We start from the raw sequence: 24,345 nt of genomic DNA on the forward strand, positions 1-24,345 counted from the left end.
CATCCTGTAGGCCTCCTATGTCCTAACCTTCATTAGTCCAGTGTAGGCCCAGCGATTCCCAAGGCCCTGGGCCTTACCATTGTTCGTGATGTGGTACTTATACCACTTTCTTAATATATGGTTTGAGTGGCCACCTGGCCTATCCATAATTGTGCAGCTTATAGTATGTTATATTGAGTTCTTTGTTTAACGCTTGTGCTTCTGTGCTCATAAAGAGTATAGGGGATTATTCTAGAAATAACATATATTTTGTAATATATAACTTGTGTGGTGTCATTTCATTTGGTATTAAAAGGATTGCATATGGTAAAACAGCTGGCTTCACATGCCCTCTTGAGTTTGGCCTAAGACTGCTTTTGTCCATGCTACACCTAGGATAGCTGGTCTATAAGGTTGACTTACAACCAATCATCATAAGGGTCGTTTGGACTGGTGCAAGGTGCTCACTAGAATTAGTGATCATCATAAACCAGGCCAACTTCTCACAGTCGCAAAATCTGGAACAAAATTTGGAGATCAATTTGTATTTTGCTAAGGCATGAAATATAATCTTTCAAGAGAATCATACACATCCGTGGCACTTTAATTTGAATACATATGTATTGATAGATTTCTGGATCAATGCTTTCTCTAAGAGAAGACACAACAAAAACAACATGAAATATGGCAGACTAGCGGGGAAAGTCTTAAGAGTTTAGCAGGTAGAATGTATCATATTTGCTGCTATACTAGAGCAACTACTGATGACACAGTGAGGTTTCCTAAAACTACTGATGTTTGCTACATATATTGATAATATTTAAGAATATGTTGTAAACGTTTTAGAAATTATACTGTGGTTTCTAAATGGAAACTGATTTAACCACTGAGACTGCATTTTAAACTTCATTTTAGACAGACTCATCCTTTTTAAATACAGATAGATAATCCAGATGAATCTTTATTACTGTTTTAGGTAGTCTGATAAAATTCTCCTAATGAAGAACACAAGGTGAATTTCATTGAACATGAATTCAATAAACTATTATTGAACAGTTATTCATTTTAGTGGGAGTTGGGTTTGTCTGACTTAAGGGAAGGATTATGTTCTATTCCAATCCAAAATATCTTCTAATTCCCTCGCACATATTGTTGCCATCAATTTGAGAGAGTGCAAGGTGTTAATTCGAGTCAAGCTAACCAGATTTTCAGATCCATGTTTCAGGGTGTTGTGCGTCAGAAACCACATTGGTAAACCAAGATTTATACAAAGAACAAACTTTTGAATTACACACTTATTACAATAATGCTATGGATTATAATGGAGTGCCACAAGAAGCTGTGTATACATTATCATTCTCACCAGCTGTCTAGTGCTCTGAAGAATACTGGTTACGAAGGAGAAACACTTATTCTGTTATATTCATGTATGTAAATAATGGAATTAATACATATTAGCGATCTACATTACGCACTCTCATAAGGGAATATATGTTGCACAAGATACTAAAGGTGGCAAAATTTTGATCCATGCATGTGTTATTCGTTAACTATAGCAATATTCATAATGGAATAACATACAATATAAAACATATGTTATCTTTACATTCCATGGACTGCTGCAGTATCTTCAAAATGTATTTTTTAATGACATTGTACAGAATGAGCAAAACATAAATGACCAGTTTTATTGGATGGGGATTTAAAACAAAACTATTCTCACACAAAGGACTCCACGAGAAAATAACTGAACACCAGCAGCTTAATTTTGCTGATTAAGATTTGTTGCACATTTCCTACTTATACGGAGTTTTAGTCATCATAGTGTAACATCCCATAAGTAACTGTTCTTCACCACAATTTAAAATGCCTTTAAGAAAAACACATATAGCCCATTTAAATGACTCTACTTTGCACACAATTAATAATGTCATCTTATTTAAGATCCACAGCGTCAGCTTCTTGAAGATCCAATGATAGCATATGTGCTGTACACCAAGAATGTTCATTGACCATTTCAGATACCCTGACCCCAGGGCGACATCATTTCTTGCAACAACAGATGTAGCAGGTGGTTCTGCTCAGCAGTCAGGAAAGGCCTGAAGAATATGACACATGTCAATGAGACAAAAATATTGCAACATACCTATTACAATGCTTATTTGACATAAGTCCCTTCACCAAACACAATTTGACAATGGCTGTACATCAATACGCTGAAAAGGGCCAAATTCATGCTCTACTCCATAGACGCTACAGAGACTAGTACTAAAGCTCACTTTCCCCAGATTATTGGTCCACTGTTTGTCGTATTTTTCTCGTTGCCACAAATCACACCCCAGTCAGTCGTATTTTATGACCTTTCAGTTTGAGTTTCAAGTCTCTCGCATAGGCACATTGCTCTTTAAGCCATTGCACATATAACTTGATTTCAGCCATGGACCTCTACAGTTGGTCTCTACTTAATCTAATTTCTAGTTACAATAGTTTAAAGAGCAGGGCACAGTGTCATTTAGAAAGTTGGAGTCACGAGGATTTCAAAGAAGGCGGAAGAAACAGTTACACACATATCTATGTACAATACTAACAATGGAGAAACGTTATCACATGTAATATTTAAATGGTGTGGATATTCAGGAAAGTACAAGTTTGTGTTACCAGTCACCCTAGTTCTCCATTAAGGGTGTGCTCTCTGAATCAATTAAAATTAGAAAATCTTCTCCCAGTAACCCCAGAAGAAATTTTACAATATATTTTGTTTTGAAAGCATTTACTTTTCCATCCCTTCTTTGTCCAAGTTTAAATTCTCCTCAGCTTGTTTTCTCAGTGATCATGCTGGCTGTTTTTGGATGGGCACTATCTGCTTTCGATACTATTACTCCATCAAAATAGCATAAAACGTGTCTAGAGTTGGAAACTTAAGTACATGGTGAAAAGAGGACAAGTGAAGCCTATTTCTCTAGGGTCCGACAGCTCCAACATGACAATAGACCATGTAAAAGCAGCAGACCAAATCCCTGAATTCAACAGAACCCCTGGCAATCCACAATTCTGGATTGCCTCCCATGATATGGTCATCATCTGCGAGCTGAAAAACTGAAAACACACTAAATTCATTTCACTTTTGTGAGACCTCAGTAATTTTTTTTTAACTTTCCTTTCTAAGCCATAAGCAAAAACAGATAAGATGTAAATTCTAGGTTTACCAGAGCCCATAACACATTCCCACTCTTTTCTCTGTTAAACCTACAGAAAGGAAGTTGAAGAATCACAAGCTTCCCTTTTTAAGGTCTCGCCTACGCAGCGCGCATGCGTTGCATAGGAAAAAGACCTTTAGTAATCGCTTCAGCTTTGCCGCCAACAACATGCACGGATTGCATTGCTTTCAATGGTAATGCGTGCACGTTTGGCGATTCCCTTGCAGGAGTGAGCTTTAAAACCATCTGGTTTTAATTAACATATGGTTCTTGCTAGCTCCTTTCTCTCCTCCCCCTGCTGCCTCCTCCTCTTTGAGGGCAAGGCGCGCGCTGTTGTGGCTGGGTCTCTTTCCGCACTAGTGTGTGCCCCGCTCTGTCTTTGTGCATGCCGCGCTGCAACTTTCCTCCCTCCTCTTGTGCTCTGTGCCCCTTCTGCCAATTCCCCGTCGCCATGCTTTGTTCCGCCATGACAGTGCCCGTTAACTTCAGTGTGTGAATTTTCACTTGGTGGACACGCTCTTGTTTGGACTAACTCCCCTACATTAATGTAAAGCTCGCTTTATTCAGCAGGGTTTTGGCTACAGACCCCGAAAGTTGGGAGTTCATTCTTAAGACAGCAGCCACTTTGCAGGTCGCTGGAGGCATTTGAAAGGTGCTTTGAGTCGTAGCTCCGCCTTTTGACTAAGATTAACTGTGGTATTTTAAAAGCACTTTAAATTCTGGTGGCAGTTTTTAAACTGGCAACTTTTCTTTAGAGGTGATGCTGTCCGTGTGCACATTAATATACAGAAGCCTCATGGGTGGTCGCTGGCAAAGGTCAGCCACTCTGTTATGTCCTGCATAGTTATTCTATTTTCCACATTTCACCCTTTCTTCCTGCTGCTCAGCCAATGTGCATGTTAACTGTAGAATGTTGGGAATGCAGTGATGCATGGAATGTTGGGTGTCCATGTGAGTGAGAAATGACAGAGAGAGTGGGGCTGAACAGCAGGCAGGCTGCTCCTGGTGGGGTTTGCTACTACAAGCGGTGACCTACTACCTGGAACTAATGGCTTGACTACTGCTAATCTACTTATACTTCACCTGTTACCTGGACTACCTGTCTGATGTACTTACCAACCATCTGGATGTACTTGAACCAACTACAGATTAAAGATACATGTTAAATCTACTTGGCTACCAGGGTCTACTTCTACCACAGAGCACAACACACTCCTTACACTCCAACAGTACATGAGCTGGTGCTGTGAAGCTCTGCACAGTGCAGGACTGTCGCTACATGCCAGAGTGACCCACAGCGTGCAGTGCTGTCATACACCCAGCTCTTACCACAAAGGGAACACATGTCTTTCAGACAGCCCTCCAAAGCGAGAAACGTGAGAACAAGCTTCCAGATACAGGACTCGTCTGACACCGACTGTAAAATCTTTGTAGCATAATGACTGTCTCTGTTGTCTATTCTTCAAAGATCGGAGTAGCCAAAAGAGTGCTGCTGTCTGAAACTTGAGTTTGTATGTGCCCTCTGAGTGCTAGCTCTGCTGTCTGAACACTTTGTAATAGGCGCTTTAAGTGTACAGGCACTACTCAAGCACTGTGCTGCAGAACCCAGCGCTTCCGCTCTCTTTGGTAAAATTACCACCCCCCATCCCGTTTCCTCCCTCTTTCTCTTCTGTCTAGTGCTTTGCACACTAGAGTCCGCTTCCATGACAGCTGCTAATTTCCCTTTGCAGGATGTTGGTTTACTGGTATTCAATTCGAATCTCACGCAGCCCCTCACTTCAGGTCCCACCCTCCACGGGGTCAGTTCTGCCTCCCCCATTTAAAGTTGGTTTGAAAGGCCTGTTCTTCCATTCGTCTCCCAGTCTGGCCCCTCCCTCTGATTTCTCATATTTTCTTGGACCCCGCGCCTCTTGGGGTTCACCACACTACATTTAACATAACGTGTATTCGTAAAGCGCACATTCACACAAGGGTATCTTGGCGCTGGATAACAGATGTTTATTGTTACCAAACTCCATGGTTCTCCTTTTAACGACCTCAGAAGGATGAAAGGTTCTCTGGAGTCGCTGGAATTTGAACCTGTGACCATGAAGTTAAGTTCTGGCCTCTACAGTGGATGCATTAGTACATCCAGACCCCGCACTGATTTGTTTGAAAAGGGAAATATTTGGATAAAGTTCAGTGGCAGGGATAGCCATAGGATGTATTCATTTTATTGATTTTTGTAGCAATTAAAGCCAGAAAAGAGCAGAAAATTAAATCGGCATTGGCATAGCCAATAGGTCTCGCCTTTGGGGACGTTATAAGTGTTTAGCCATGCAATAGCTGATGTTATTGCACCAATGATATTGTGCTGGATAACTAAACACTTATAGGGTCCCAAAGGAAAGACCTATTGGCTATGCCGATGCTTGTCATTTAAGGTAACCCTCCATCAAATGTGCTACTGAGGAGCCACAAGGAAACAGTTCAATGCTTCAGACCCCACCATCTCAGCTTCTTTGCTTAAAAAGAGCATGAGGAGATGAACGCCATCAAAATGAAAATGAAAGTATGCTAAATGTCAGTTAATTTACACGAGAATCCATGTAGGATGTTACATCTGGGCCCCATGGGGTTACTGGAGAAAAAAACAGAGCTCCTTCACAAAGAGAAAAGGGAAACATTCCATGGAGCAATGGTAATCCTTATTAGTGTATAAGGGAAGACAAAGACGCATAGGATTTGGGAACACTGTAATGGGCTCTAAGAAGATTCTGCTGATTTCATGTAACATTGTAGACCATACAGGATAAGAAATAAGTTCTGGATGTGCCCTTCAAAGTTTCTTCTATGTGTGGCACTCATGAAGATGATGTGATGCAGCACAAGAAAAATGTATGTGAGAAGTAAAACATCAGTGTGTCTTGAAAAGCTCAAGGAGTTCCTGAAGATCCACCGCATGGTCAGAGAAGTCAACAGTGTTCCAATTTTTGTTTTTACTAAAGGATGAACTAGACCTTTGTCTTCAGTCGAAATGCCTAAAATGTCCTTTTCTTTACAGCGGCAAAAAGATTATAGAGTCAAACCATACCCTAGCTATGACCATAGTAAAGGCTCCACAATCAAAAATGTACCCTTTGCTCCATCTTCACAGTCCAGCATCACAGCATGAGGAAATATGGCCAACTATTTCCCTTCATGGCTAAAGGTAGCAAGGTACTAGTGGATGCCTAAGTATGCAGAATAAATGAAGAATCAGATTGTGCTGTGCAGCATCCAACATTCCACCAATCAATGGCAAGAAAAAAGATTTTACTGGACTGACTGATTTAGGAAATATACATGTGCTCACAAAAGTATTTAGAAGGTATTTGCAAAGCATCAAAAGACTATCTTCATCTTAGCCCTTATGTACCTGACTTCTGCTTTCAGCAGGCTAAATCAAGCAAAACTTTGAACTCTGCTTAGCGGGTTAGAGTTAGATCCAAGTATCCGGTCCGTTTCTCTCAGGACGCCCCCTGTACTCTCTGAAATAAACAGGTTAGTATTAGATTCCTTACCTTAGAATATCCCCAGGCGTCAGACTGGATCCGGAAACTTTTGCGTAGCAGTACCCCAGCGCATCGGCAGGCGTCGTCTGCGGCTCCGCGTCCGCCGTCGTTGGCGCCAGGATGACGTCGCCAGAGTACTTAGACGCCGCCCTCGCGCGCTGACATCAGTTCTTCTTTTTTTCCACGCCAGCAGCGCAGTTCCGGAAAAAGTGGTAGCCCCTTAGTCAATTTTTTACTAAACTTTTTCGATCATTTTTGATCCTTTTTGATCCTTTTCGACTCCAACGGTGCGGGTAGGGATGCCCGGGTTTAAACCCTGAGCCGTCTGCGACCGACTGATGTCGGTTACTGACCCCCACCGCCGGTGTCTTCATTGCCTGGGTCTCGACCACGACGACAAGGCCTGCTCTAATTGTCGAGCCCTGACATCTAAAGCTAGGCAGAGCGGTCCCGCAAGAGACTCGAGCTCTGGCAGTCGGCCCGCGCCGCTCGAGGTCCCGGTCTGCGAGGAGCTCGAGGGGCCGGTCGTGGGGTCGGAGCCACCATAGCTCCGGGAGTTGTCCTCGGTCTTCGGGCTCGAAGTCCTCAGGTAAGCACAAGAAGTCGAAGAGACGTCATCGCTCTTCCGACTCCTCCCGACGCTCGCGTAACGTGGCCGGGGGTTCAGGCGACACCGCCCTTGCGGCTCCACCAGAGCTGCGGGCGTCGCAGCCTGCTTCATACCCGTCGGTTCCTGGGCAGAACGTGACGCCGGAGGAGATCGAGGCCTTCCTCACGACCATGAGGTTGCTCACTCCTCCGTCGGGCTCCGCGGCGCCTTCGGGCCCAGCGGCCCCGACTGCGGGGCCCAGCGGGTCGGGCGCTTCGGCCCCGATGCCGTCGGGTGGTTCGGTCCCGGTGCACCCGCAGGATCAGGGTCTGGATCTGGGTCGTCGCTGGTCGACCTCACCGGCGGCGGCCCCCAGGTTGTCGCTGATCCTCCCTCGATTCGGGTCCGGCGCCGCTCTCGACGCCGATGGGAGATTTCTACTTCTATGACCCGGCTCCATCCTTTGGCCCTGAGTATCAGGAGATGGGTGGCGAGAGGGATTGAGAGGGGTCTGAGGACCCTCTGGCATGGCAGTGCCAGTCTGAGCAGGACTGGACAGGTGAGCTAGGGGAGGCCAGTGGTCTGGACACCTCGCCGGACACTGGTTTTGTCACCCCTCCTACAGTGGCTATAGGAGGGGGCTGCCTATAGTGTGGTACTGACGCGGGCCGCCAAGGCCTTGGGCCTGGAGCTCCCCGCCGCGGCCGTGAGGACTAACCTCCTCACTGAGGTCCTTAAACCGCAGGCAAGCTCGGCCGAGCCTCTGCTGCCGTTTAATGAGGCCTTGTCTGACGTTCTTCTGGGCACTTGGTCCAAGCCCGCTACAGGTCAGCCTGTAGATAGGAACGTGGCAGGGTGCCACCACCCGGCTCCGGGCGACCCTTGCTTCCTGTCCACCCATCCCACCCCCGAGAGCCTGGTCATCCAGGCCTTTAACTCCCAGACCGCATTCCCGACGGCTCCCCCCGATCGAGAATCCAAGAGGTATGAGCAATACGGAAAAAAGGTATTCTCCTCCCTGAGCTTAGGGCTGCGGTCAGTCAACACTGCGTGCCTCTTGAGCTGTTATACCCACTCTCTGTGGGACACGGTCGCGCTGCCACAATGTCCGGCGGAGGTCCAGACTAAACTCACCCAACCTCTTGCGGAGGGTCGAGATGCAGCACGGTACTCCATCCGGTGTGGACTGGATACCACGGACTCACTGGGCAGAGAGATGGCAACAACTGTGGCGATTCGTCGTCACACCTGGTTGAGGTCCGCCAACTTTTCGGCTGATGTCCAGAACACCCTTATGGACATGCCGTTTGATGGCCATCGCCTCTTTGGCGACAAGGCAGACCATGTGCTTGAGCGCTTTAAGGACTCCAGGGCTACGGCCAAGTCCTTGAGCCTCTCGGCCCCGCGCCAGTGCACCATATCACAGGAAAGAAGCCTCTCAGCAGAAGTAACTGTATACAGGAACACTCAACGGAGTACAACAATCTGAACCCCCCTGAGAGATAACGCAAAGGCAACTGAAGAGGCTAGTGGAGAACACCACTAGACATGTGTGAGAAGTTGGCCTGATACATGATGCTCACTAGTTGAAGTGATCACCTTGTATCAGTCCAAACAACCCTTATGGTGATTGGTTGTAAAGTCAACCTTATAGACCAACTATCCTAATGGTAGCATGGACAAAGCAGTCTTAGGCTAAACTCTTTTGGCATGTGAAGCTAGCTGTTTTACCACATATAACCCCTTGAATACCAAGTGAAAGGACACCACACAGGTTGTTATGAAAATAAACAATATATTTATTAACTAACATACACCTCTGAACTCTTTATGAGATCAGAGGGCTAAGCACATGACAATCTCTTAGGAAAAATACGTTTAAGTTGCACAATTACGATGTTGTCCTAGGGGCACAACAAACCATATACTAAGTAAGTGGAATGTGAAAGTCGATAGAAGGAATGGAGCTGTCCAGAGGATGTAGGATCGCTGGGACCACACTACCCTAACTCTAGGTAAGTAATAGGAGGACCACGGAATGCGTGTGCAGAGTGTGAACTCACACGCGAGATGCGTAACAGTGTCTATGGACAGTACAGTTCAAGAAAAAGGTGAGTACGGACAATCCTGACTATGTAGGACTAAAACGACTGTGGAACTGGACACTAGGAGAGTCAATCTACCCTTGAGCACTGAAATGCTCTTGTTACCTCACCCACAGGCTGCGGGTGCATAGGTGCGAAGTCGTGTCGGGTTCCGGCGTTGAAGTCTATGGAGCCTGGAAGAAAAGATGCTGCAGGCGATCAGGAGGAAGATGTCCGGTGTGATCCAAGGGTGGATCAGTGAAGAGGAGAACCTGAAAGCAGCGGGGACAATGTTCAAAGTCACTAGCCAGTGACTGGAGTGGAACCAGGAGTGGAACCAGATGTCGTCGTTGCGATCAGGTGAGAGTGGACGCTTGTCTCTGCAGACACGTGGACCAGGTGGTGTCTTAGAGGACCAAGATGGAGGAACGAGCGGTCCCACGCAGGCTCTCGCTGTCGGCGGTGTTGGATCCGGATTTGGAGTCAACAGGCCTTGGCAAAGGCAACCCACGCGGTGATTGGAAACGGCGTCTGGAGTGGACCAGGAGGGTCCGGGGTGCTCCTCTTTTGGAAGGGAGCAAGGGACAGTCTGGAGCAACCAGATCAGCAGTGAAGATTTCAAGGTTCGTCGTCTAGGAGGTCACTAGCCAGCCGGCAAATGACCAGACAACGCGTCGAGCAGCAAACAGGCAGAAGGGCCCCACGCAGAAATCGTGGATGCTGGAGGGCTGGTCTTCGGTGCAGGAGCTGCTCGGGGTCGGGGCTTCTCAGTCCCCAAAGCATTTGGACGAGATTACCTCAGAAGTCGTGCTGGAGCGAAGGGCTGCTTCTTTCAAGATGGCCGGTCCCACATGTCTCGTCGCACCCACAGATCTCAGCTGTGCTGCAGATGTAGGTAGAGGTCGGAGAGGTCTGGGAATCCGGGTCTCGTCGGGCTCTGAAGTCTGGATCCTCGAGGGAAGATGACAAAGGGAAGCCGCTGGACGCTGATGGTGCCTGCTTGTGCTGGGTGGACACTCCTTGCCCACAAGGGAGATTTCTTCAATCTTCTGTGGAGCAGAACGTCGAAGTCCAGAGTTTCTTCTTGTAAAGTTGGTCAGGATAATCTAATTTGGAATGGGACCAGCTCCTACCTTTATCCCGCTAAAGGGGGCTGTACTATCACTAGGTCCCTCCTATGGGTGGGACCAGGAAGGGGGGTGGTTACACCCCCTATCCTTTGTCCGGTCTTGCGCCAGAGCTGGGGCTGGAGAGCCCCGGGAACTGGTTTAGACCGGTGTATGCACAGGGACACCTTGTGTGCCCCAGGCATGTTTCATTCCTTTCAGCCCTGTCCTACCCAATACACAAAATCCTGTCTGGGGTGGTGCTAGCACCTCCCAAGGCAGGAAACCCTTTGTCCAAGCCTCCCTCGCTGGAAGGACTCCCAGCAGCAGGAGGTCAGACTTGTGTCTGTGGTGGCAGCATCCATTTTGTGATGCTGAGGCTCAGGTTAACTTTAACCGGGGTTCACAGTTAGGTACATGTCGTTTCCCTCTAGAAGGGTGGAATGCTACCCCCGTCGCCAGAATTGGCGAGGGGGTAGTATTCCAATTCGTATGACACCTTACTCGACATGTTTTAATAATGATATGCCAAAGTTAGCAATACCCGCGAGGATTATAATGCACTTAAGAGTATATGGTAGAGCGTTATCATGGAAACAGTGAGAGGACTTGGTTCCGAAAGCTGTAGACCGGCCCAGCTCATGCCAGAGCACTATCTCACATAATTCCAAGCACTCTGCCGCCAGGATTGTTAAGGCCTGCCATAGGAGTGACTTATAGGAGTATATGTGTCCATTTTAGGGTTAGATATAGAGATACTATATCTAAAGGAAAGGGTGTTTACACCACCTTGCCCCAGCTGATTGATCAGCCAGTTGTGTCAGATTTGGATGGCCAGCCAGGGGTGGCATAATACATGCTGCAGCCCCTGGTAGGCCCTGGGTGCACCTATGCCCTGGGTACCTAAGGTACACTGTACAGGGGCTGATAAGGTGACTCAGTATCCAATTAGATATGTACCTATAGTACATGGAATCCATTTTAGAGAGAGAGTAGTGGGCATGGGGTCCTGAATAGCAGGGCCCCAGGTCAACTAAGTCGAAAAACCAGCTAAACACCAGGTAAAACATTGGGGGCAACCATAGTCAGATATCCACCTTCCTACAGGAGGTGAGACAAAGCCAGTGTCTGGCGAGGTGTCCAGACCACTGGCATCCCCAAGTCCACCTGTCCAGTCCTCCTGGGACTGACACTCCAGTGTCAGAGGATCCTCAGACCCTCCCAATACTCCTCATCACCCATCTCCTGATAATCAGGGTTGTCAAAGGATGGGGCCGGCTCATAGAAGGTAAACTCCCCAAGCGGCGTCGAAAGCGGCGCCCAGCGGCGCCGTTCCTATGCCGTAACTGGATCGAGGGAGGTATCGGGGACGGCGCCGGCCGAGGACGGCGCCGGAGGTGACACCTGAGGGGCCGGTGACGACCCGGATCCCGAAGCGGATCCAGTGGGGCCCTGCGGCGCCGGGCCCAAAGGCGCCGGCGGCGTCGGGCCGAAGCACCCGACCCGCTAGGGCCTACAGACGGGTCCGCTGGGCCCGAAGGCGCCGCGGAGCCTGTCGGAGGAGCGAGGGACCTCATGGCCATGAGGAAGCGCTCGATCTCCTCCGGTGTCACGTCCTGCCCAGGGACCGGAGGGTGTGGGGCAGGCCGCGACGCCCGCGACTCCGAAGGAGCCGCGTGGGCGGTGCCACCCGAACCCCCGGCCGCGTCGCGCGAGCGTCGGGGGGGAGTTGGAAGAGCGATGATGTCTCTTTGACTTCTTGTGCTTACCTGACGACTTCGACCCGGAGGAGTGATGTCGACTCCCGGAGCTCTGATGGCTCCGACCCCGCGACCTGTCCCTCGACCTCCATTGGGACAGGGACCTCTCGCGGCGCGGAGCCGACTGCCGGAGTTCGAGCCGCTTGCGGGACCGCTCCCACCTAGCTTTTAAAGTCAGGGCCCGGCAGTCGGAACAGGTCTTGTCGTCGTGGTTGACGCCGAGAAAGTGGGGACACCGACGGTGAGGGTCGGTGACCGACATCAGTCGGTCGCAATCCTCACAAGGCTTGAAACCTGGCATCCCTATCGGCACCGTCCGGAGTCGCAAGACTCAAGAAAAATGATCAAAAGGGATAAAAAAAGTTTAATCAAAAATTGACTAAGGTACCTCTTTTTCCGGATATGCGCTGCTGGCGCGGAAAAAAGAAGAACTGACGTCAGCACGCGGAGGTAGTGTTTAAGTACTCGGACGACGTCATCACGGCGCCCACGACGCCGACGCCGGACGCGGACCCGCTGACGACGCCTACCGACGCGCAAGGGTACTGCTAAGCAAAAATTTCCGAATCCAGTCTGACGCCTGGGGATATTCTAAGGTAAGGAATCTAATACTAACCTGTTTCTTTCAGATATGTCATGACGAGCCTATAAGCTGCCAAGAGGAAAGCCACACCATTCAATTTTCAGGGTCATTCGAACCACATTTTTCTAGATTATTATAAGAAAAAGAGAAAGTTCCTTCCAATGCAACCCTGGCTGAAGAAGCAAGACATCAAGTACAGGCGTATGGAGCTGGCTGTCATGCTCAACATTACGAATGGCAGAACACAATATATGAAACCTTACATTCTTGAAGGTTTCTTGGGCTCTCTAAAGACTACGTCCATCGAGCTGGGTCCCAGGTTCGATTGCAATGGCCGAGACGGACTTAGACAATCTCAAGTCATCGCTCTAATTCTGCACACCAGGGCGCCACATCAGGACAAGGCATCACAAAGATGTTTGTAGAGAAAAGGTTTGCATCATACTGTTGAATCCTTATCTGCTGACTGACATACATTGCTTTGAGGTAAACTGGCTGTATATTAGTAACACAGATTGGCATATTTCTTGTGTGCTAAGTTGGCAATGGTGTTATTGGTTGATCTACTGAGTTAAGTAGGAAACTACTGACAGTCTACGGTATGATTTTATATGAAACACGAGACCCACAAGTCTCACACACAAAATTCCCCTGTGCTGTCTAATACTGGCCACTACTCTGCTTTACCTTCTTTCCCTCTGATTTAGATTTTGGTGCTGGTAACCTATGTCCTGGCAAAGGGAAGTCTTTTTTGAGTGGGCACTTCCCTCGAGTTTGATTCCCCTACTACTTTCATGAGGCATGGGCTATTAGCTAACAAAGTCGGAATTTTGGCACACATACACTAGTTATTGATGCAGTAGACCCGTTGGGCCCTCCAATAGTATACAGGCTTGCACCCCTGCTAACAGGGACCCGAGTGCAAGTAAAACCGGTATCATTACTTTTTGATGGCTTATCTAACATGCTAATCTACCATGGTCTCTGGGTCTTGGGAAACTTTATGGTAATGCAAAGGTCCAGAGCCTTATCTGTGACTTTTAGGGGAGCACAATGAGTGCCCTCTTTCATGTTCTAGGACTCATGTCTTGGGTTGACGTAAAACAATGGTTGCCGGGTACCAATTTTTGTAAATTAATATTCCAGAGCAGACTTTTTTGTTGTTGCAGGAGGAGTGCAACCTACCATTTCCATTCAAGTAAAGTTCTAATGAGATCTGAACCCCAAACCATTGCAGGAACATTCCATGTGGTGTCTAACGCAGGTATTTTTTTGGGATATGTGGCACATCCACAACAGTAAGACTGTGCGAGTTGAGAGTACGAGTGCTAGGACCAGTAAGATCTATACTGGACAACCCCTTGTTTATCAGCGCTCAAGATGGAGGATGGGATTTTGCTTCCTTGGACAGGGGCAGTGTACTGCCTGTGTTTCTGAAGCTAGATGGTGTAGACTCCTGCAGCGAGGGAGGATGAAGAAATGCTGTCTTGAAAAATTCTATGAGGACTTTTTAGAAAAGGATTTCAGATTGAATTTTCTTGAGAGCTGCTATTTGGTGGATCGTAGGGGGGAGTGGGTGATTCAGCACATCCTGTTGGTCAGGATGTGGAAGCTTTTAGGCATGGTCTATCCTTCTGTCTTTCCCAGATTGGTGCATCAAGAAGCCTGATGATAGGTGTCAACACTTCATTGTGCCCATGTTTTGAATACTCCTGCTTGAAGCCAGCAATATCCCTACTTGATATGACAGCCATTACCATGCACAAAGGCTGTGTTGGCACCACAGCCAGGAAATTATATTTGAAAGGGAACCACCCCAAACTGACTAAGAATTAAAGATCTGGATCCATAGCCTCTGTCTGGTGGAATCCAAGCCATCTCACTGTGTTCCAGCTCCAAGCTGCTTCAATGACCAAGGAAGGGAGTTTTCCACAAAGGAATTGAAGACCAGGTTTTGAGACCAGGTTGATGTCTGTAATAACAGCATCTCTCCCAGAAGAAAGCAACATCCCCTGAAGCCTGCCACACTGTACCAGGAGTGACTCCAAACGAGGAGTGAAGCTATATTCAGTGATCTTGTACTAGTTCTAAAGATGCTGCTGGCGTAGAACTGACAAGTATAACAAACAGCTCTGTTACTGATGCACCTCCATATGGAGGAGGACCCATACGTATAGGATGCAGCAACACAAGATAACAACTCAGGCAGAAGACACACAAAAGTAGCTCATAAGCTTCCAGGGACATTAGAGCAGCTGGGCTTTCAAGCATTAAATGGAAGATTTCCAGGAGACCGCCCAAAGACAACAACATTCCATAATGCAGCAGTAAGTACAACAATAGATGATACATTTACCTCCTGCTGCATGTATCCAAAAGTAAAGGACTACAATATCCAAACCTTAGACTACAGCGGTCATCTGCCATAGGAAATCACGATAGAAGCATCAAAATTCAACCACTGTCAGTAAATGCACATTGCCTGGAATATACGTCTAATGAGAAAATAGTAAAATGCAAAACAGATGACCCGGAAGGCCTCTTCTCGCTCGCAAAGCAACTTCTTGGAGAAGTACAAGCGGCAGAGCCTGACAGAATAGGAAACTGGGAGGCGATTACAAAACATCTAGGAAATAAATACGGGGCGAAAAAGGGAAACCACCAAAACATGAGACCATTTTACCCTCAAAACAAATGCCCCTACTCCAACATTGGTAAATAACACACAACTAAAAAAATATCAAGGCACTCTTACTTATGCCTACCATTGCTCTTCCCGATCAATCTGGTCTCATCCCTGGAAGGGCGACTTCTCGCAACCTCCGCACGATTTTCTTAGTATTGCATCAAAATAACCCTGACCTTCTGGCTGTGGCTGCCTTGCTTGACGCCACCAAGGCTTTTGACACGCTGGAGTGGCCCTTCTTATTTTACATCTTGCCACGCATGGGCTTTAGCGACCACTTCCTGAGTAACGTCAGACTCCTTTATACCAAACCCACAACGCGTCTCCGCAATAACGGGCAAGGTTCGGAAACCTATTACCATCGCTCGTGGCACGCGCCAGGGATGTCCGTTATCGCCCATGCTTTTTGCTTTAGCGATGGAGCCCCTGGCATTCAGGCTACGGCGGCACCATACTCACAGGGGTATTGGTTTCTCGTCTCGTTCCTTACTCGTCTCGATGTATGCAGACGACATTATGCTTTATTTCTGTCATCCCCGAGAGAACCTTAGCCCTTTCATCCGCAAAATTATTCGGTTTGGTGGGCTTTCGGGCATCCAGGTAAACTGGAGCAAGTCGGTCCTTTTCCCACTGTCTGACGCCACTGTGCCTTTCCCCTTTGACTTTCCATTTGTATGAGCTTCTGGTACTACCTGCTATTTGGGCATTTGGCTCAGTAGGGATCTGGACGAATTGTGGAGATCGAACATTGTCTGTGCGGTAGACTGGCTGGAATCCAAAATCCCATTGTGGAGTCGGCTCCCGCTATGTTTGGCGGGTGGCATCGCAATCGCCAAGATGGTGGTCCTCCCATAATTTCTCTACCTGTTTTTAAATATTCCCATCCTCCTTACCGCTCATTTTTTCCGCAAATTACGCTCCCCAATTATTTCACTGGTCTGGGCGGGTAAACAACCAAGAGTAGCTTACGATATTCTTACTCCCATGTCTGCTGGCGGGATGGGCGCACCTGACTTCAAGCTGTATGCCCTGTGCGCTCAGTAGTATAAGAAGGTTATAGCTAGAAAACGTTATCAACCATTTCTATACCAAAGAATATCTTTCTATGTCTGAGATATAGACATGTGTTTGACCAGCACCCTACAAAAACATGATGTACATATACAAAAACTTTTATTGGTAAGTATATTTGTTTATTTTTTTTTAAACATTTTTCTAAATTGTATAAGGTTCATACTTAAATTGACGAAACAATGATTTGATTATGCATTTAGGAATCAAATTAGTCATTACATAGATATAAATTCATCAACAGTCATAAGTATTTACAAACCCATGTGATAGACGAAAACGTTGACTCAGGCAGTGCGGCAGATGTCTACAACGCGCGTTTCGGCATACATGCCTTCATCAGGTAGCCGTCCACTACTCATGAAGCTGATGGTAAACAGTGATATACTGTGGCTTCAACTAGATCTGTACTTCAGGATAGATAGAACAGAGCTATATATATATGCAAGGGTATGTTATTGAGTGAAATTTCTTTCGAAGGTTAAGCCCTTGGGCTCTTGATAGAGAAAGACGACTGGCCCATATGTGTTCAATATAAATAATGAAGTCTCCTCACATAAGGGTCATAAGTGGGCAGAGGCATCAACACCTGAGATTTACTCGAAGAAGCAACTGGAAATAGTTGAAATTCATTACCTGACTCGATAACAATTGAGTCGTAATGGTCTGGTGTTACTGCAAAACATCACATGTTGCTAGTGAGGGCTGACGTTTTAAATAATTTGAAGGTATTCTCCTTTGAAATCGTAGAGACGGTGCAGGCAGCCTCACGTCAGGTGTTTCTGGCTCAGGATGAGCTCGAAAATAAACGGTTTGCTCAGGCCAGTTTCCTACATATTTGCATCCACCCCTCCCCTTATCAGCCTCATGTCGCCGTTGAGACAGATATAGCTTCTCCCTGGCCTCTGTCCACAGCTTTGTTTGCGCCCGTGGTGCACCCTCGGGCTGAGGTCGACACGGTTGGGACGCTTTGATGGGCCTGGTCTGGCCAGCGTCGGCTGTCTGACATCCCCTTGCTCTCTGCTAACTCCGTGCCAATAGTTAACCACCCGGATTTCCCTTCCCTTCAGGCCTCCAGCATTTCCAGGAGTGCGGCGCGCTTGGGTCTGACGACGGTGGCGGACCTCTATCCGGAGAACATCTTTTTCACGCTCCCTGATGCATCGGGGCCACAGGACACGCTCATGTTCTACCAGCTGCGTGCCACGTGCCGGAAGCTGCACTCCACCTTCCCTCAACCCCCAGCCAATATGCCTGCTCTGGATCTCATTTATACCTCCTCGTCCCCACACAAATTAGTCACCAAACTATATGCCCTCACCCTTGTGTCTGTCCCCATCACCTCCGATCGTGCTTGGGAGGCATGGGGTGCTGATCTTGGCGCCGAAATCTCACCAGCTGACTGGCTCTATTGTTGTAATCAGACGAAGAAGCGGTCACCAAACTACCGGCTTCATTTGATCGATTTTAAGTACCTGCATAGGCTTTGCCGTACCCCGGTGCAACTTCATAGGCTTGGGCTCACACCCGGAGATAACTGTGTGCTTTGTGCCGCTCCAGCGGTGGATTTCACTCATCTGGCTTAGCTTTGCCCGAAGGTCTCGGAGTTTGAGGGCAGTGTGTTCTGCTATTTCTGACATTACTGGCGCGACAGTGCAGCCCAAACCACCTCTGTACCTCCTAGGGTTTGTTAAGTTCTGCCCTGACGCCTCCCGCCGCCTGATCGCGATGCTGCTGGTCCTTGCTAGGCGTAGGGTGGCCATGTGTTGGGGTCGCAAGCCGGCTCCCAAGGTTGAGAGTTGGCAAGAGGATGCCTCTCGGTGCCAGACTCTCCTGTCGGAGTTTTGGGATTTGATGCCTGCTAGGTCTCGACCTGTTGACATTTGGGGCCCCTGATTGCCTATCTCCTTTCCCACTCTCACCTTAGTGGCGCTGCCTCTCCAGCGCTCCCCGCCGGCCCAGGGGCTGCAGCGGCCGCCTGTGCCGGTCAGTGACTGCTTTCCCCCCTGCAGTGTGCACCTTCGCCCCTTTCTCTCCAGCCCTTTTATTGCCGATAACGCTTAATCTGTGTTTTCTCATGAGGGAGGGAGCTTGTTGTGATGGATCTGAGACATTCTTTTCATGTTTATTCACTGTGTTGACAATTGAGATCAATGTATAATGGAGCGCACGTCCTGCTTTTTAATTTGATGTATTGCACTGCGCTCTTGCACGTCGTACTGTGTCGGCCTTGATCTTTTTCAATAAAGGTTTTTGAAAAGAAAAAAAAAGAAAAAAAAAAGATCAAGGCATTGATAAACCACATGCTTCGGAGGTTGAAGAAAGGTGGCCTAGACCCCACGGCCTTGCAAGAAGTGAGGCAATTGAAAGCTACTCGCAGGAAATTAACCTGGTGCCTCAAAAAAGAAGCTGACAAGGCTCTTTGGGATAAACTCTTGCATGACATCAAAAATAACAACAGCTCGCAATTTTGGGAAAAGGTCAACACTCTGGCCAATGCGTTGAGCCAAGGCATCAACTCACATGTGACAGAAGAGGCTTGGACAATCTTCCTCCAAACCCATTTCAATAAAGACAGAGGAACTGAACCCTGCAAAAACAACCTCTTGTTCGAATTGGAAGCCTCAGCATCTCAAATTGACTCCAAAATAACATTGAAACAGGCTTTTACACTCATGAACACACAAATCTGCAAAAAAAATTCCAATGGCAGGCACGAGGGAGCTCAAGGACCAAATGGGAACCCGCCTATATTGTTCAAACAAGATCCGGAATACTGGGCTTCGGTACTAAAACCAATTTTTAAATCAATCCTGCGAACATCAACTATACCATTATCATGGAGGGGCTCTATCATTTCACCTATTTACAAAAAAGGTTATAGGAATGACCCGAAAAGCTACCGGTTGCTAGGTTTATTGGATAATGAAGCCAAATAGTATGCAGGATTACTAATACAAGAACTAACGTCCTGGGCCACAGAAATCTAAGCAATCCTGCTAAATCAAACAGACTTCTGCAAGAATATAGGGACTATTACCAACATCTCAATCCTCTCATTATTGATGGATGCTGCTCTGTGTACACAACAATTCCTGTATTTGTGTTTTATTGACTACAGCTCAGCGTTTGACCATAGAAATAGAAACCTACTGAGTCAAACACTAAAAAGGTTCAATATTCCACTGCTACTTTTAAAACAGCTAACTTTTACACAGCAACACCTGGGTGCCAGTAAAACCGGGCGCAGGAGACCACCTAACAAAGAAGACCCAAACAACCTCTAGACTGAAACAAGGCTGCATGTTTGCCCCAATACTTTTTAATCTTTTTACGGCAGAGTTATCATTCACTCTCAAGAGAAGCAACTCACATGCTCCTAAGCTAGGGGGCCTCCAGCTATCTAATGTATTCTACGCTGATGACTTGGTGCTCATTAGTCGTACACCAGTAGGTCTACAGCTCCTGCTCAACATTACATCTTGGTACTCGGAGGATAACAAACTCAGCATCAAACAAGAAAAAAAAAAAGTAATGAGCGTGAACATCCACAAAATAAAGTCAAATCACCACTGGCATTTGGCAACACACAACCTGGAAGCTGTACAAAACTATAAATATCTGGGAGTTATCATAGTTAACAAAGGGAACTACATCGCACAATGCGAGGCCATAAAAAAAGGGGAATTATTACAGCAGTGGCATTAAGAAACCTAAAAAAACAATATTTCTGGCCCAAATTACTTCCCCTCAAGAAGGGTGATCCAGGTGAAACTTATACCATATATCACCTATGGAAGTGAAGCCATGGGAGGGAGAGAGGCTAAAACACTAGATCGCACTATAGCAAGAGCACTCCGAATGATCTATGGGTTACCAGGACACACATCCTCAACACAAATTAGGCTGGAGTTCTGGATGCAAAGACAAGAGCTGGCCCGTAAAGGAGCATTCATCAAAAGCTGGTAAAAATCAAAAGGGGGCAGCCAGAAACATTGTTAAAAAATAATCACTTATACAGGACAAAGCTACTCTGTCAGAGCGCGCTCATGGCTGGTTCACCATACTGTCCTACAGCAAAGCCTCACCCCAAATATACCTTCACGCTAGGTTCTCTAGAATCATCAAAGAGAAGTTCCTGAAACTCTGCCTAGGCATATTACCATCCGCATACCACATGCCGCCGTGGCTACGCCTACCGAAGCCAGCAATCGGCTGACTCTGTGTGAAGGGAGAGGAGGACATAGTGCACCTGCTTGCCATATGTAGGGTTCTAATATGGGAACCACTCTTCAATAAGAAACACAAACAGACCTGTAGACAAGAGGTGTTAGAAAGCTTTTCTGACAAGCATGTCCAACTAAGCTGCCACTTGGTTAAATTCCTGACCGCAGCAGAATCAAGTATTAAAAGACAAACTAACCATCTAGCAGGCGGTAATGCAGCAGGGCTGAACCTGGTACCCTGACACCCTTTGCAAAAGACTCTGACTGCACTGCCATTTTACTGAGAACTTTAGCACAGTCAAGCATCAGTACACCACGCACTTTAAATGGATTAATCGCTCCATAGTGGCTGAGGGGGTAGCCCCCCCATGTTCCAACAGCCACCAAACTGTGCTTGGAGCTACATGTTGTGGAAGTTTGGCACTGCACTCGTAGCAATTAGTCGTTCTGGGTTTATTGTTCCAAAGAAGCTATTTCTATCTTGTACAATCAGTCTCTTCCAGTTTTTTAATGGTTTTAAATGAGCGCCTTTGCTTTATTTTAGCGCAAGGTTTTATTCAACTATGCATTCAATTAAAGGAAGATAGATTGATGTAGGCTTAGGACCAACAGCCGACGAAACAGCGGGTTAACCCTCAGCTGTCTTACACTTAGCTCTTTTTTTCTGTTGTTTAAAAATGAACATTAGGTGGAACACTTATGACATTTATCATAATCTCTGCAGAGGCAAAAATGTTGTTACTGCACTTTGGACTTTCCCTTGCACACACTGGCACTTTGCTTTCTCCTGCTTTAATTACTCTGCTGCTAAGTATCCGACTAATGAGGATAGCTTTTCCTGCTTTGCAGCCAAGCTTATGTCCATAGAAAAATGACCGTCTGTCTAAACAAACATGAATGTCATGTGGCACGTTTATGAAAATTATCATAACCTCTGCAGAGGCTGAAATGTAATTCCTGCACTTTGCACTTTCCCTTGCAGACCTTGAAATTTTGCCTTTTGCTGCTTTTTCTATTCTGTTGTCAAGTATCCAACCAATGAGGAAAGTTCTTCTGCTCTGCTAATAAGCTTATGACAATACAAAACAGACTGTCCGCACTTTTGCCATTGAAGGACTTAGTTAACTCCCTTGGGAGTACGGGGGTTTATTTTTCCTCATTTTAACGTGTTTTTAATGGTGATTCACATTTTGTTCAAACTGTTCTGAAAATTTGACGAGAGGCACGTTCGTAAAGATGTTAATTAACTGTTCAATAAATTCAAATAAAAAATATACCTTCTGTCCTGAAAAAGGCTGGATCCCTATCCCCATCATGTGTGTCTCTTCCATTTAGCTGTGTAACATTTCCTAGTTGTTGGTCTTCTTGTCTCCCTGAGGGCTGCTAAAGCTTTCTCAGGCATTCCCAGATGATTGAATTCTATGTCTTCAGGAGCCACGCTTCTAGACTCAGTGTGTTTGGTTCTGGGTGAAGAACCTTCCTCTCTCTATGGAAAGCAGGTTGTGTGACACTGGCAGTCTCTGTACGTTGTGTGCCATCTCTATCAGATCCGAAAACCAGGTTTGTATTGCCAACTGTGGGGTGATGAGTATCAGAGTCATCCGTGATTGTCTGCTCTTGTTGAGCACCAATGATAATAGTGGAGTCAGGGGAAAAGCGTGTTAAACTTTCCCTGACTAGTCTATCAACGCTGGATTCCGTAGGGAGTAGGGGTGTGGGTGTCTGGATGAAAAGAAATGGAATTTTGCATTTCCTGGTGTTGAGAACAGGCCTATTGCGGATATATCTCTCATCTTTTGAACACCTTCTTGATCACAGCCTGATTCAACTCCAAATCATCCAAGGTGGATGCTTGCCTGCTTAGTTTGTCCGCTTTCACATTGTCTACTCCCGGTAAAGGTATCGCTGTTATGGTTATCTGGCTCTGGATGGCCCACCATGATATCCCCTGTGCTAGCTTTGATAGGGTGAAGGATTTTGTCCCCCCTTGTTTGTTGGGGTCGAACATTGTGGTTGTGTTGTCTTTATGAACTTCTATTGATTTGCTCTAAAACTGCTTCAGAACGCTTTTTAAGGCTCGGATACTATTCTTAGTTGCAGCAAATCTATGTGTTGTAACACTTCTTCTGGTTTCCAGACCCCTCTGATGTTAAGTTTCCCCATATGACCTCCCCATCCCATGTGCGCATTAGTGCCAGAACCCTTATTTCGCATGGGAACAATTTCCCTTATGCAGTGTTTATTCTTATTCCCAATGAGAGCTTCTCTGGTTCTGTCGTGGGTAAAGATGTTTCCATGTTTAGGGTGGACCCCAGTCTGTGGCGGTCGTTGAACAAGTTACTTACCTTCGGTAATTTTTAGAAATGGGGGTCTCTAGTTGGCACTGGCTGGCGCCACTGTCAAAATAGGGACCCTCCTTCTTAAGTCAGGGCAAGTGGGTCACCCCTTTCGATAACCCCTGCTCAACCCTGTGGTAACGTAGCACGAGCAGTTAGGCCTATCTCAGAGGCAGTGTGTGAAGCGTTTATGACAACGTACAATAAGGCAGTAATGACACCACAAACTGACAACTCAAGTAGGTATAGAAAAATAATATCTTTATCTAACAGTTTATCTCAACTCTCAAAGCGCTTCAACAATGACAATTTACGTCAACCCGTAGGGACTCAAAGAGATAACAACATATTCAACAAAGCGTGACACTGACTGAGTTCAGAGACAGGGCGTACGCGACCCATTGTGCCCCAGGTACCTGTTGTTGCAAGGGGGGACAGCATGCAGCTTCTCAAAGAAGCTGAGACGGTGACAGGCGGACTCCCAGCGACCACAACAGTGGGCGGCAGAGGTCCGCAGCACGCACACACACTGACTCGGGCACAGACGGGCTCTCAGCAGCAGCAGCCCGCGGCTGCTGCGGCCCGGGTTGAGGGAGGCAAGGACTCTTGTTGTGTCGCTCCATGGTGGGCGCACAGCGGCAGCAGCTCTCTCTCAGCTGCGGTGGCCCGCAGGACAATTCCAAAAGGGGGGGATGCAGAGTAGTCCAAGGTGTGGGCGCTCAGCGCTACAGCTCTCTCTTAGCTGCGGCGGCCCACACAACAAAGCACGATGATGCACCGTAACCAAGCGTGCTGGGCACTCAGTGGCTGCAGCTCTCCCCCGGCTGCGGCGGCCCACGGGACAGCTCACGGAGGTGCACAGTAGAAAGGGTGTGGGCACTCAGCCGCTACAGCTCTCTCTCGTCTGCGGCAGCCCACGGGACAAATCATGATGGTCCACAGTAGCAAAGGGTGTGGGCACTCAGCGGCTACAGCTCTCTCTCGGCTGCGGTGGCCCACAGGACAAATCACGATGATGAACAGTAGCAAAGGGTGTGGGCACTCAGCGGCGGCAGCTCTCCCTCAGCTGCAGCGGCCCACACAGATCCTGCAGAAGGTAGGAAGGTACAGATTTAGGCAGGTTCTCAGCTGCGGCGGCTCTTGTCTCAGCGGCCGCACAGGTTCAGCAAAGAAAAGGTTCAAAGGTTCAGTATTA

At 47.2% G+C, this 24,345-nt stretch overlaps 1 protein-coding gene across 1 annotated transcript in view; it reads right to left on the reverse strand.

Annotated features, from left to right (window-relative positions):
- Positions 1 to 922: 922 nt before the first annotated feature.
- LOC147732630 (40-kDa huntingtin-associated protein-like) overlaps positions 923 to 24,345 on the reverse strand; it is a 657,506-nt gene continuing 634,083 nt past the window's right edge. Inside the window, exon 12 of the mRNA XM_086957151.1 lies at positions 923 to 2,078. Coding sequence (XP_086813277.1) covers positions 1,997 to 2,078 — 82 coding nt within the window. The 3' untranslated portion in view covers positions 923 to 1,996. The remainder of the gene's footprint in view (positions 2,079 to 24,345) is intronic.

Source organism: Lissotriton vulgaris, chromosome 2_1 (assembly GCF_964263255.1).
Source record: "Lissotriton vulgaris chromosome 2_1, aLisVul1.2, whole genome shotgun sequence".
Lineage (NCBI taxonomy): Eukaryota > Metazoa > Chordata > Amphibia > Caudata > Salamandridae > Lissotriton > Lissotriton vulgaris.